The 15,846-nt window shown below is 32.8% G+C and overlaps 1 protein-coding gene across 2 annotated transcripts; it reads left to right on the top strand.

Annotated features, from left to right (window-relative positions):
• Nucleotides 1–1,439: 1,439 nt before the first annotated feature.
• On the top strand, nt 1,440–14,918 carry LOC129957155 (uncharacterized). 2 transcript variants are annotated; one of them, XM_056069329.1, is made up of 6 exons: nt 1,440–1,574; nt 7,288–7,327; nt 8,318–8,680; nt 10,254–10,313; nt 11,620–11,823; nt 14,618–14,918. In XM_056069329.1, exons 1-6 carry the CDS (start codon nt 1,542–1,544, stop codon nt 14,839–14,841), a joined length of 924 nt encoding a protein of 307 aa, XP_055925304.1. In that variant the 5' UTR covers nt 1,440–1,541; the 3' UTR covers nt 14,842–14,918. The 2 variants fall into 2 exon arrangements, with proteins under 2 accessions (XP_055925304.1, XP_055925305.1); XM_056069330.1 differs by lacking the exon at nt 11,620–11,823.
• The last annotated feature ends 928 nt before the right edge of the window (nt 14,919–15,846 follow it).

Genomic DNA, 15,846 nt, shown 5'->3' with positions numbered 1-15,846 from the left:
TATTATATCTATGTACCGAGTTTTATCTATCTAGCTCCCTTTGTTTTGTAGTTATCGAGTTAAGTTACATTTGGCAGAAGGACTTCCTCTAAATATATTTTACTCAGAATTTGATAGAAATCTTCTAATTTGGTGCAAAGACCGTATATCAAATTTCATCCGTGTAGCTGAAAGCGCTTTCGTGTTATCTTTGCCACTGACAGACGGACGGACATTTTCCAAAAATGTGTTTTTCGAACTCATGAAGGAGATTGGAGAGGAGAAAATGTGGGGATTCGCTCAAAATCTCGAATTCGAATTTTTTGACAATTACTATACAATTGACAATCTATACTACGTATACGAGAAAGTAAAAAATTCTTTTAAACATTTTAAATAGCAGAAAGACATCTTGGATTAAATAAATCACTTATATATTACTTAAGAATTATCCGCTGTTCCGAGCATTTTTGATGCATTTATAGAGATAAAATATGACTGAAAAGACTAAAAAATTTTTTCTAGTAATTATTTAAAGGCTTCGATTTAAGAAATGACATTTCATTAAATTTCAAACTGAGTTTAAAAACTATAGCTAAAATATTTCTTTTTTTAAAAAATATTTTATCAACAGAAAACCAACCAATAACCATACTAAATGAATAAACCCAAGTACGTATTTTTAAATAAGTGATGAGCTTTTTAGAGAAGATAGACAAAACAGAGTTCAGTTTAGTTTCGTAGTTCAGTTTAGTTTCAGAGTTCGTAACGTTTGAAATCAAATTTAGGACTATTTGGGTTAAGGATATCATAATTCTGAGCCCAGGTCAGATGAAGAGGATGACAACTAAGTTGGCATCTCTATTCCTAACTTTCGTACTACAACAACGAAAAAACGTTTGAACTACGACGTCATATTTATAATGCACCAGACCTGCATAATCAATGTATCTCTAGTGAGATTTGGTTTCAAACCCAGAATTCTCTATCTCTGAGATAAAGACCTTGCCACTATGCCGTCACGGCATGGCAAAGTTGTTTGAAAAACTGCTTAACTGATAAAAGGTTTTTTCCCCCATTAAGAATCATTAAAATGTTGAATATAAATCAAACACTAGTCAAAAATCCACTTTTAAATTCATATTTTTTATTCCAGAAAGTGATAAAACAAGCCATGTATTCAATGCAGTTGATGGCCCCTTACAGAGAGAAAGTTAAAAGCAAATTCTTTATGAAACTGAATAGGAGGATATTATTTTTTAAAAAGTAGTGACCAAATTCTTAAACCTCCTGGACATTGCGTACCACCCTCTTTTTACACGTGGGTTATGCTTAACATAATTATATCTGTAATTCGTGAAAAAATTGTAAGTTAATGCAATCAAATAATCAAATTTTTAGTCACAAGACATTAGAAGAACAATTATGCTTTTGAACCAATCAGATAATGTTTTTCACATGAATTATATAAGGAACTAATGTTTTTTCTGACCAGAACGATTTATTTTTAACTACAATCCAAGTTTAAGAATATTTTTTTGTAGCCGCCGTGGAACTTCATTATGGCTTCTAGATACGGCTATAAATTACTTAAGGTAAGATTTTATCGAGTTATGCATATTCAATTTGTGTTGTAGATAAATTTGATTAAAGTTATACAGTTTTGTAAATGTTCGTGCAATAAAATGCAATTTTCTTTATAGAATTAAAAGTATATGAAGAATTATAGTAATGGTTTAAATATAAGATAATGACTAAACCGTTAAATAGAAGCATCCTTTTAGGAATCAATATGTGTCGACGTATGATAAAATATTTGCAATTTCAGTAACTCAATCGTATCTGGTGTCCTCTTTCCATCACAATTTTCTTTAAACGTATCGTGGCTAATTAAAACGAGAATTGTAGGTACTTGAAAATTTGAGTATAGTACGTATATTATCACACTCGTACGTATGGCTTCGTGAGTTTTTGTATTACAAGTATAATTCCAAACTAGCCTAATCCGTTTGGAAGAGAGATATCTATCCGATTCAACCCAAAGCCCAGCAAAGGTATAAAAATGCGTATATACATCCCTCGTCATAAAGACACAAAATGTACAGAGCACCTAGATAGTATAATAAACAAAATAGGGAATAGCATGCATACTATTCTTTTCAGTACCCGAGACTACCATTTTTCGATGATTCTACTTCGCTAAGGGGAGACGCAGGAGAGCACATTTCCAGGATTCGTCATTCTTCGACTTTCATTTCCGATCGATTACATACTTTTCCTTTCATTTCAAGTGTTAGTGTCGCGTCATTTCAAATCGAACTATTTTATTTTAACTCTAACGAGGGTATTGAGTGTTTCTATGGCTAATTCAAGTGAAACGAATATTTATATCATTGAATGGGACAGAGATTATCTAGCGTTGTTAATCTCAAACTATTATCGAAAAATTCATCAAATAAAATAAATATAAAAATTTTCTGGTAAAAAAAAAGGGAGGGGGGGTATTATCAAATTTTATGAACAAAAAATCTTTCATTTATTCATAACTTAATAAGTAGGCCCCTCACAATAAATAAAAATTGATCTAAAATATTCTTTTATTGTGAATTCATATCGTTTTTCCGATAATGTTAAGTCATCCGGAATTTTTACGCCTCATAAGTCTGCGAATAATCTGAGTTTACCTTAAACATGAACACCTACCTCCTTTTATCTTTTCTCTCATCCCTATTTTAATGAATAAATGCATTCTGACGCATGCGAAAAGTGAGGAAAATTTAAAAATTCGAGCATGAAGGGTAAATATAATTAGAGTAAGAAATAACAAGATACAAGTAACAAAAAGCTATGAAATAAAGTAAAAGAACACAAGAAATACATATGTAGCAGAAGATATTTTATTTTGAAAGAAAAAGAAAACCGACGGAAGTTTTAACTAAAGTTAAAACAAATGTGTACAAGTAAATGAATCGGTGGATTGTTTATACTGAATAGATCCAGTCAATTTTCGTTCTTTTGTTTATTGCTTCAATGAAGACGTGAAGTTTACTGTTGTTTACCATGGCAAGTACAATTTGTCGGAGAGATCGATTAATTGCTTTATAAGGCTATCTGACCAGGAAGTTTGTTTCAGAAAATAGCTCAAAATTGAACCTCTAATATGACTAAGAGTTAAGATAATGTGAGTAAGTGTTCTATTTTTCGTCAAAATCAGTAAAACGCATGCATGGTGATTTTTATTTACTAAACTTAGCGATAATTTTATAGAAACTTGTAAAAAGTTTGCTGAATTATTTCATTGAAGTTGCTACTTAAATATTGCATTACTAATGTACTGACTAGCGCCCTCTATGAACGAACTCTAGAAAAGACCAGAACGAGAAACGCCATGATGGAGTGATGTGAAATGGTGTGTGGTAAACGGTGTCGGTGATGTGTTTCAAGGAATATGGCCTCCTGTTAACAAATTTAAATGCTGATACCACTTTATATCTTTATGTATGTGATGTGTGAAAGAAATTGCCTATTAAAAAAATATTGCACTAACAGGTTGTTGAAAATTATTGCTCTTAAGAGACGTCACACTAATATTAACATTTATTATTTTGCATTCAGTCGGGAAAATATCTGCTTCATTAAAATTTTCTTGATTTTAGAAAGATATTTTTATCTAGAATTAACATCTTTGATTAGTATGGTATAAATAGATACAAGTTAAGTGTCGGTTCATTTTTAAAGTATCGTTAACATTGTTATTCATTGTCCTAAATATTTTTAAGATTTAGTTTATTTAGACTAATTCGTGCGAACTTGTTGCCAAAGTACTTGGAAACTATTCTAATAGCTTTCATAAGCTTTTGATGATAAATGCAAGCACCAGTGTGCTTGAATTTTAAGCTAGAGTACCCTGGTACATTGATAGTACTATTACTCTAATTCAGAAAATAAGGACTGTTATATCATGTGTATTATTTTTGACATTGATCTTAAGCAACAAAGTGGCTTGTAAATTGCAATTAATTTGAAATACTATTCTTTTATTTGTTACAAAGACAATTAAATCGCGTTACGATCCATGGTATCCGAAAAATAAAACCTTCTAACATTTGAGGTTCATTGTTAAGTGATCGAATGTATCTATCTGATTAAAAAAATCTGATATACTCATAAAATTCTGATAATTTTATCTTTTCAACTATAACAATCAGCCCTAACAGAAGCCAAAGGAGTGTTCTGTAGAAAAAAATAATGCATTTGTAGTGATGTTCATGTAGAGTGTTGTATAAAGCATTTCATCGCTATTAGAAAAATAAACTCTTTATTTCACTAACAACCATCGGAACATCACTGCTTAGCGCACGTATACATAGAACGGGGATTTCCCCGGGCGAAGTATTAACATGGATTGTATTAGGGAAAGTACATAAATAGCGCTATAGAATGACATGAAAGATGGCGCTACGATCACTACACATTAAAAGGGGAATAAAACAGTAAATGGATTAACCTATTCATTCAGTTAATCGAATTTATTGGATGTTGCATCAATTGGACGAATTTTTTTTTTCTCTATCCTCTAAGCAGACGATATGATCGAATTATTTAAGTGCAGATATATCGAAAAGCAAAATTTATGTTCGTCTTTTGTATTTAGTGGTGTTGCTTTTGCAGAGAATGTCTATCGTATATCAATATGAATCTGTAAACTACATGCTCTGTGGAGGCTGCATGTGGCGTCACTGGTATTGACACGCGCGATGTTTCTAAAAAGCTATTTCCTTTTTCTTCGGAGCACTCTCGCACTCGTCTCGGTTAAGCTTGTAGTCAAAATCAATTGCTTAATTTCTTAAGTTTTAAAAGTAAATAAAATTATTTTTCTAACATGTCGCAATAATTGGTGTCAATCGCAACTACGCGCAAACCAAATTGCGACACTTTCTATAATTTGGAGTTAACAACTCGAATTATTTATACTTCATATAAGGTTAGAACATTTCCAAGTAAATAGGTGCTGTATACGTAGCCGAAAAACCGTAGTCTATCTTAACACTTTGTTGACCGGTGACGAGATAACTCGTCTTTGCACTTTGATATTTTTTTCTGAGTTCATGAAATGCAAATATTTTTTCAAAAACTTGCAATGCAAAATTTTGTCATGTTGGCTTTTCAAAATCAAAATTACTTTTCTGATTTCTGTTTCCATTGCACTGTAAAAATTTAAAAAAATTGAACCATGTCGGAAGAACTTTTTAGCGAGTTATATGCGGATGTTTTGTCGGATTGTCCGAGTGATTTCGAGTTCAGTGATTCTGATAGTGATGATTCAGACATTAGACCATCAAAACGACAAAGAAGAATTCTTTCCGATAGTGAAGCAGATAGTGATGAAGAGTGGAATGATATTGATATTGTTCCTTCTTTGGAAGATTATTCGAGAAATTCGAGAGTACCGAACTTCGAATGTGATCCACCAAGCATCGTTGATGTAATCGATTCGTTTTTTGATGAAGAATTTTTCAATTTAGTTGTTTCTCAAACAAATCTATATCACACCCAAATGAAAGATTTGTATAAAAATTCAGCCAAAACTTTACAGTGGAAGGAAGTAACAACGAACGATATGAAAAAGTTTCTTGGATTGTTGGTATTGATGGGACAAACGAAAAAAACTTGCTGGAGAGATTATTGGTCAACTGACCCTTTGGTGGAAATACCAATATTCCCTAAAACAATGAGCAGGATGAGGTTTGAACAGATCTTCACATTTTTCCACCTCAGTGATAACGTTGAAAATGTACTTAGTACAGATAGGCTTTATAAAATTAGACCTCTCTTAGACTACGTTATTTCCAAAAGTCAATCGATGTATGTACCGAAGCAGCAATTATCATTAGACGAAGCAATGATACCATGGAGAGGACGTCTAAAATTCAAAACATATAATCCTGCAAAAATTACAAAATACGGAATTTTAGTGAGAATGGTTTGTGAAAGTGAGTCAGGGTACATTTGCAACTTTGAAGTTTATTCTGGTGTTGGGAAAAAACTTGAAGAAACAATATTGTCAATTTTGCAACCGTATTTTGGATTTAATCATCACGTGTATCAAGATAATTATTACAACAACGTTTCAACAGCTAGTATTTTACTTGAAAATAAAATACGTGTATGTGGTACCATTCGCGAAAACCGTGGCTTGCCAAAATTACTTATAGAAAAATCCAAAAATCTTCAGAGAAGGCAAATGACATTTTTACGAAAAGGACCGATTCTGCTCCTCACATGGAAGGATAAAAGGTTAATGCGAATGATTTCAACAATTCATGATGCGTCTATGATAACAACTGGAAATCGAAATAAAAATTATATAAACGATAAAATAAAACCTTCATGTATAATTGAATACAATAAATATATGAAAGGAGTCGATCGTGCAGATCAATATTTGGCAAACAGCAGCATACTGCGAAAAAGCATCAAATGGTCCAAAAAAACAGCATTTTTTATTTTTTATCAATTGCTTTCTATTTAATGCTTTCGTGATTTATTCGAAGTGCCAAAATAAAATAAGATACAAAAAATTTCTCTTAGAAGTAGCTAGGATATGGCTATCTTCGGAATCAATTGAAAGCAACACACAACCAGCAAATACTTCTCATGCATCTAAAAGAGCTCCACACAAAGATCCTGTTTCTAGGCTTTCAGGAAAACTTCTGGACCACGTTTTAGAACCAATAATTACTGCATCTAAAACAAATCCAACAAGAAAATGTCGAGTATGCTCTTCAAAAGGAAAGCGCAGCGAAACGAGATATATTTGTAAGACATGTTGTGTACCTTTACACGTCGGTGAATGCTTTAATTTTTACCATACAAAAAAAATTATTAGTTATTATTATTATTATTATTATTGTTATTGTTATTATTATTAGTTTTACTCTTGTTTTGTGCAAATAAAATGTTTTGAAAATCACTTCGAATTTTATTCAATTACATTTTTTGCCCCGGTGACATGAGATATTTTCTATATCAAATAGCGGGTGCCATGCATACATTTTTGTGCGAAATGGCCGGTCAACAAAATAAATTTTTGTATGAAACTGCCGGTCAACAAAGTGTTAAAAAAAAAAAAAGTTATCTCCGAGAATTACTCTGTTTAAGTTAGACTACGGTTGAATCGAAAACAATGAGGAATCTTGTTTGTTCTTTAGAAGATAATCCTTTAAATGGGTGTCAAATAATAGTTTTTCAAAAATGTTATCTTATTTTCCTTAATCTTCCAATACTAAACTTTTATCTTTGTTCCAGGAAAAGGACGAAGGCTCAAATGAATCGATTTCAAATTCTGGTGAGAACTTTTATCCTGAACTAGTTAATAGTTTAAAAACAAAATTCTGGAAGAATTGTTTTTTGCGGGTTAAATAAACGCTTATTTTGAAATATTTGTTCGGTGTATTATTACAAATATTTCAAATTCAATTTCCCTCTCTACAACCCACTTACACAATTTCTGTTAAAACTTAAAGTATACATTACAGAAGTTAGTGCAAAAAAAAAATCTATCTGCTAATTATTTTTAAATTTTATAACACTGGAAAAAGTGCTTGTAATAGACAATGATTTTCAAGTTTAATATGCACATGACCATGCACCGATTCTTCAGCAATAATCGCATTTCATTAATATTGGATACGGAAAGTACTTAAGTGATTACTTTCTAGTAATATCGCGTATTATATAAAATTTTGAGCAATGTTTTTGCGCAAACTGAGTATGTTGTCATAAACCAGTAACTTAATAAAAATCGTTGCAACAATAATTGAGAATAGAATATTAAGCAGAAAGAGACAAAACAAAGTGAAATAACTACTTAAAGAACTATTTTCTTAAAAATGTCAAATTTAAAAATTGGGTACTTGATAATGTGGCTTCTGAATTCAAATGAAATAGAATTCACATCTATAAGCATCTTAAAACGACAGACATCGACTAAATTACTATCAACTTTAATTTATTTTTATTAACCAATTCGAGGCAATTTGCTTCACTGTTGAAGCAAATATCTTTTTGGAAAGATTGTTGTATTTATTCAACTGAGCCTACTAAACATGTTTGTAGATTCTTATCGATTTCGTATCGAATTGCAATGTCTGACTTAATTTCAATTTATTCTTTGAAAAATATTGTTGTTCAATGCAAGAACCGTACGTGAGTACTACAATCGAGGAGTTAAGGGGAAAAAAATAGAAATTACCTACTTCACATTGCTTATTTTAATGGCAAATTTATTTTCTGTATAACACTTGGCAACAATTAAGAGTATGCCATAATTTTACAGGTTCCTCAGCTGAAGCGGAAGATGGAAATGATGATCGAGGATTCACTTCGTCTTGCCCAGCTGTTCTGGAACCTTCAAGAGACAAATCGCGTTTATCACGTGAAAAAGTTGGAAGACACAAAAATCTCCTGAAGGAGTACGTTATCCGTTCATGTCCCCAGCCTTCAAGCAGAGTGCTCGCAGACTTCACTGCAGCTATAAGCTCGAGTGCGGAGATTATCCATGAAGGTGAACAACAGAACAGCGGTGAACATCAAAATAGAAATCAACAGCAGCAGCAGCAGGTGGTTCAGCCAAAAACCAACTATTGCACTTCGTGCATGAACTGGTACAATAAATACGCACGCCTAATCAGGAATTCCTGTGAGTACAAAACGTTTTACAGAAAATTATTTATTGCCTGTAACAAATCTAATTTATTATACAAGGTTTATTAGGAATCGACTTATTTTTACTTTCTGGTATGGATAGTATAGAAAAATGTTGTAATCGTTAAAAAATTCGAATTCGTGATTTTGATTAGTCTCCATGTTTTAGACCTACCTGAATTCGAAAAATGTCCGTCTGTCTGTGACAAAGATAACTCGAACGTTTTGAGACAGACAGATAAAATTTGCTATACAGACTTCATATCAAATTTGAACATTTCTGCCAAATTTTGTACAAAATCCGTTTAGAGGAAATCTGTCAGTCCGGCTGTTCGAATATCACTTAACACAATTACAAAATAAAGCTAGATAAATAAAACTCGGCACACATGTTTAACATTTATAGTATAAGCATCTATCCAATTTTGAGCCAAATCCAACCAGGGGATGACCGTCTGTTCTTCTGTACCTTTACGAACATGTAAACGCGATGGCTCAAACACAATGACTTAAATATATCAAATTTGGTATGAAATTTTATTACAGGTACAGTACACTCCCGATTATCCGTGGAATTGAGTGGCCCAGCAGTCGCGGATAATCCGAAAAAAGCTAAAAACGGGTATAGTAAAAGAGAAGAGTCATTCCAACTTTGAAAAATCGTTTTATGTACAATAAAACGTAAAATAAACAGCAGGAAATGTTTCACTAACGCTTAATATTTTAGTATATCACTCAAAACTAACCTAAAATGTGCAACAGAAAAGTGCTTTGTACTTACGAGAAGAGTCAAGGATACACAGAAAAATGAATACATACGTACTGTTTTAATACTGTAATGTATTATGTAATTACAAAAGCATAACTGTAAAACTACACCTTTTTGAAGAAATCAGTCATTTGAGTTTGCTTCTTGCTTTGGAAGCATTTTCTGTTTGCTTGGAAGCAAAAAAAAAAAAAAAAAACCTTACTGCGGCAGGCGCGGATAATCGGGAGTCTACTGTATAATTTTGTGTCGGATTTCTGTTTCAATCTGTTAGGGGGGGGGGGAACGCGCCTAAAGCACTAATTCGGTTTTCAGGTACTATGAACTGATAGGAATGAAACGATAGATTCAGTAAAAGTGCTTACTGGAGGAATAACATTTTGTGGTCGAATACTTCCACTTCAGTGCCGAAATGTATCTTCATAGGAGGGAATTATATCATGGCCACTGACAGCTTTTAGTACTTAATCTTTGCGATCTCCTGCTGTGAAGTGAGTCATTCAGTCTACTCAGAATAATTCGGGAAGATAACGCCTTATCTTTACCTGCAACATTATTTCGTCGAAATTTTTAAATTTTTTTAAATTTGAAATTTTAAAGTTATTTTGACGTATAAAACAAATTTTCAAAATTTAAACTACTTCAGATGGCCCACATGCTCCCCGTTTCTTTCAACATTATAACGACTTTCATAATTTTTGTTAAAAATAATGGTTGCATTATCCTAAAATTCATTTCAGTTGGTTGAATTTATTGAATCTTTTATTTCTCTCTTGAATATAACTCCAATATTCAATTTTAGGGCTCATTCATATTTTCCAGCTGTTTGTTGGCGTCGAGTCTATTTCTACAATAATTATGGGTAAGTAATTCAACCTGTTACTAAGAATCGAAACTTGCAATTTCTCCTTTGGTTAAAAATCAATAACATTATTAATGAAAATATCACATCCTTAGTTGAAAAGAACAAGACTTTGTGGAGTATGTTAGAGTAATTTAAACAGAAGCACCATAGTGTTATATGCCTGAAAAGTAATGGAGCTGACTGAGCTCCAGCATAAAATTAAAGTGTATGCTAACATGATTTCCTGACTAGTAACTCGTATTAATATCTTCTATTTCATGAAAGATGATTCGATCATTATTCCAAAGCACATTTAAGCACAAAATATGCTTGCTAGTCATCCATGATTAGCATACTTCTTGCAAGATAACACAAATATGGAAATATTTTCCTTCTTCAAACTGTTAAAAACTACGAAGATTTGGTAGAGAAAGATAATCGCATTATAGGTCAGTTTTTCTTATTCAACCCATGCTATCCTTTTAGTGAAGTCACGACTTCACGATCTGACCCCCACCAGGCCCCCTCAGTTTACAAGGGGCTGCGGGGACTTGGTGGTAAGGTCTAGGCTTTGGAACAGGAGCAATTCAAGTTCGAGATCCGATTCCACCAAAGAACCGTCATGTAAGTGGGTTTGTTGCCCGTTAAATCCGTCGGGGCAAACGTCCTCCAGCTGTTGTGTTGAAGTTTGGGGAGGGGTTTGCCAACTGAGGTGTCGTCTTCGTCATCTGTAGTTCACAATTACGAGGTCCGTCACAAAACAGCAACGTTAATATAAACTAAACCATTGCCTCCAATTCTCCATTATTCAAGTAGGGTTGATATTCAGCCAGCTACATTCCATCCGTAAGAGCACACATGAGCTGAAACTGTACAGTAGCACTTGTCCCTTCGAGACAAACTTGCTATTGTTCGCTCTCTCGGTGCATGTGTAGAAAGATTACCCAAGTGCAAGAAATAGCCAAGTTCTTGTATCGACGGGACAGGTACTTGGTACTGGACGGTTTCTACTCGTGCGTGTTCTTATGGATGGATGCGTGGCCTAAAGAATGGATAGTAATACAGTTTATTTTTAGTTCAGTAACTAATTATATTTCTTAAGCTATTTGCAAAATTTTTAGAAAATCATTTGATAAACTTCCAAACTAGATTTGTGGGTTTTGAATCTTTTTAGCCCCCCAAAAAGCCGTAGTTGCATACTTCAAATGCAGGTTTTGATTTTTAACTCTCTCAGAAAGTTTTATTAGACCAATCTACAAGAAATATACAGTTCTAAGGCTTTTTCGGTCTGTCAAATATTAACTCGATTTTTTCCATTTTTCAGGAATAATATTTTTCCAGGGTTGTGAAGGTGATAACGCCATCGCTGTTCTCGTGTTTAATATATTATTGGGATTATCTGGTTTGCTACTTGTTTACAAGTGGGTGGTGAAAGTCGTTCGTGAACGCAGTAGTGAGCGTTATTGGAACTTTGAAAGGGACAGGCTTGTATGGTACTTTGCTTTGGTCTTCTTTTTCTTGATATTGGGTAAGTGTATACTACTAAAATATCTCGAATACAGTGCATATTTTGCTTCAGTTGCCTTAATATAGCTTGTTGATCCTGCTAATCTTGTTGGAAAAAATCTTGCAGAATAACCATTTATATATTGAAAGGCATTGTATCATCTGTTTTGCATGCTTTCTAGAAAACTACCGTTTTCTTAAGCTTCAAAATATAGCTTGAATAGCATCTTAAATTCTTAAAAATAAAATAATACTCCAAGCAATTTAGAATTCCATGGGCTTGTTTATTCTTTCAACATAACGGCGTATCTTACAAACTTTGCCAGATTCCAGAAGGTTTACAATTGATTATTAGCTATTATACAAAAAATAAAAGAAATATTAAAAAAATGTTTATCAAAGAGAAAATCGTTTACTTTTTAATATTTTAACAAAATAAAAATAGTAGCAGTTATAAAATGTCTGAAAAGGAATCGTCTTCTAAATGTCCATTAACAGATTTAGATTATGATATTTACCGAACAATCTGTATCATCGTAAATTAAGTTTGAAAGATTAATTTGAGTACTATGCTCGCTCCTTGATTATATTAGTCCCATAATTGATCATTCAGATTAAAAACCGATAGTGATATATTTGTACAGAATATATCGGGTCTTTCTAAAATGACTCGTGGATTTTGAAAATCAAAGGACAAAATGCAATAGAAATGTATCGTTTGCGGCTTTACGTCTGGGGAAACAAGTGAATTTTATTTATTATTTATTGCAAATTTAAAGAATTTATTTATTACAAATTTAGTGAACGTTGCAACCGATAAGTGGTGTAGCATGTCTACAACAAGTGTAGCCAAAACGAAATACTTACGATCTGGAAATTTCTATCTCGACTTGACTACGATGTTGCTGCAAATAAGTGTTACATTGCAAGCATTGTTTAATTATTTTGCGCAGTCCCTGCAAAATCTTCATACTGATCTTTATTCTTCATGTTTTGCAGCGCTAGCTGTCAGTGGCAATTGTTAATTAAATTTGCAATTTGGGGAGACAAAATTCACTGATTTCCCTAGTGTAAGGCCACAAACGATACATTTCTATTGCATTTGGCCCTTTTTTGATTTTCAAAATCCATTAGTCATTTTTTGAACACCAGGAATATTTTAGGGTTAATATATTATCAATTCAATTATTGCAAGTGCTTAATTATAAATCCATTTGCTGATTCAACTTTTGCTAATGGAAATTCTTATCTCCATTCTTTATAAAAGAACGATGGCTATTGTTTCAGCATCCTGCTAATAATTGCATGTGATAATTGGACAAGACGCACTTAAATGGTAAATAAATTGAAATAGTGTGTATGTTAAACTTCGCTAATCTTGAATTGAAAGCCCTCAACCTTCAAAAGCCTCGTATCAATTGAACTGAAAGACACTTTCCATCCAGCTAATTTACGGAAGATGCCTGGGGATCCCTGAGAAATTTCCTATTCCCTTTCGTTATGTGGGGTTGAATGCATTTTATACTCAATAAAAACATTAAGTGTGGGCTTTCTTCACTATACATTTGTTCTAATGGGCTTGGAGAATTGGATTTCTCGAAGATATCTAAAAGGATGTCAGAGCAAACATTTGCCTAATCGTCATCTGTTGAGTGAGGCTTCTTTTGTATGTCAACCTCTTAAGAATATGAACCATCTTTGCAATTTTTTAGGAAATAGATTTATCTTTTTAAAAGAGAATTAGAACTTCAAGGTAGTTGGTTTGAATTTATCAGAATTCAATTATTAATTTTATTAGCAAAAGAGCCATTCTTTATCTATTAATCCAATCTAAATGTCTCTTTTCTACCTATGTAAAAAGTTCTAAAACATTATCAGTTAAAATGAATCGGTAGTCAAATCGCTTGTCAATGATCTTGGAGTGACTGTAAAAGAAATATTAAAGCTATAAACATGGTACAAAAAGCAAAACAGACTAAATCGGATTATAAAACCCAATTGTTTTTAAAAATGAGAAAATGTGAGTATGACGTATTGCCAATTAGTGCGCGATAATGTGTCTGAAATTACTTAAAATGAAGACGCTGAAATCCAAGGTCATTGTATCAGAACGAGAAATGGAGATGGCATACAGTGACGGCAGTAGATATTTCAATGAATGAATATTACGTATGCTGTTAGGACAGTATAATCTTAACTTTAAACCTGCAATTCTTATGATATATAAATTTATTTCTTAGAGAATTTTTTCTCCGAGATTTAACTCCGAGTTATAAATTTATCTCGGAAACGGCTCTAACTATTTGGATTTTATTTTATTTCTAGATAAGGTTTTGCTTTTTAAGCTTATCTATATAGGTGTCTTTCCTTGGGAAAAAAACGCAAAAAAGGGAATTATTGACATGTGGCTACACATGACCTGCATAAGCGTATAGGAGATGGAGTAGTGGTTAGGGCTTCGGACTCCCATGCATTTTTTTCTCATGTTCGATCCCGAATTTGAAATTCAATTAGATTTCGTTTATAATTTTAAACGAACCATAGGATACAATTTTTTGTAAAAAGACCGAGCAAACGGAACTCGGTCTCCCAGGTAGTTTTTCCTTTTAAGTAAAAAGATCCCAATTCTGTATAGCCGATTGAACTCTGCATGAAGTTTATTATACTTCTCAAAATTCTACTCCATTTCTCAGTTTGAATATCTTTTGATCGTTTTTATGATCGCTTTCTGGTACTGTTTTTAGGAATGAGATATATGAAAGGAAATTAAATTTTGATTTCTAAAATTTCTGGAATAATTATTTTAATTCTTGCAGAATTCATATTCTCGAATGAGATGAAGCCGATCACTCTAGAAGCCAGGAAAGAAGATTTCAAATGCGCGAAGACGTACTGCGATTACTTGTATTGCATGCATATCACAAATGCTGGGTGTTTAGCTCTTGCAGCCTTGCTTTATCTCCCCGATTGTTGCAGCTATATGTCAGCCTGGCACCATTTGATTCCCTCTCATTGTAATGGACACTATGAACCACTCTGAAGTGTGCCTGTCTTGCTTTTTAATCTGTAATGGAATTTGGTAATTTTTAACGACTTGCTTGTTTAGATAAAAATAAAGCATTAAATTGTTTTTAAAATTCTTTCTTATTTGGTTTTTCCCTTCGTTAGGAAGCGACTTCAAATGATTTTGTAATCCATTTCTTAGTCCAACAGAATGCCACCTCACTGAATGAAATCGTATTAGAGAAAATGAAGGTGCTATATTTCAATGTTAACGAGCATATTCATGCCCATGTTAACACACGGATAATATAAAAGTAAAATTTTTGAATCGCATGTTTCCCATTTTTATTTTCGGGTAAACGCAGTATATTAAGTATAGCCCTCGTAAAATTTTGATTTTCACAGTTTAGATCCGAGTTCCAAAAGGTCACTTCTAAATTGAATAATTGTGCACACTGCCAAGCAACCAGCGGAAACCCGAAACATGCTCTTAAATGACACAGAAATCGCTATTATTACTTATAGCGGAATGGCAAAAGTCAAATGTAAACACTGATACACGAAACTTTCAGACGGTTTTATTCAGCGTTTTGACAGCAGCATTTAATTCAGTACTTCGCCATTAAGTAAAATTATTATATATGTTGCTCGCCTTATGAAATACTTAATTTAATCTGAAGATGTAATGAAAATTAAGAAACAGGCGTAGAACAAGAAGCTTAATCGAGGACGAAAATGGGCTTAGCCATCAACAGGTGGATACTCGCTATGACTCATTTATAGAAATAGAAGACTACATCTTCCAAAGCCATTAATTTCACATTTTTTGTGCTATATTAAAACTCAAAATAAAATTACATCTTTTAATGATATCGATTTCCTTTCTGTACAGTTTCTTCAAAGTGTTTTCAAAATTCATTTTACTAAGTTACGATACTTTTCAAGTTATGATATTCAAACTCGTGTATTAAAAAAAAAAATTTTTTTTTGGGGGGGGGATATGAATTCCGAAATGGGATTTTCACTTGCGCTTATATTTCGT

Source organism: Argiope bruennichi, chromosome 11 (assembly GCF_947563725.1).
Source record: "Argiope bruennichi chromosome 11, qqArgBrue1.1, whole genome shotgun sequence".
Taxonomy (NCBI): Eukaryota; Metazoa; Arthropoda; class Arachnida; order Araneae; family Araneidae; genus Argiope; species Argiope bruennichi.
The sequence above is the reverse complement of the archived record's forward strand: the minus strand, read 5'-3'. Positions and strand labels throughout refer to the sequence as shown.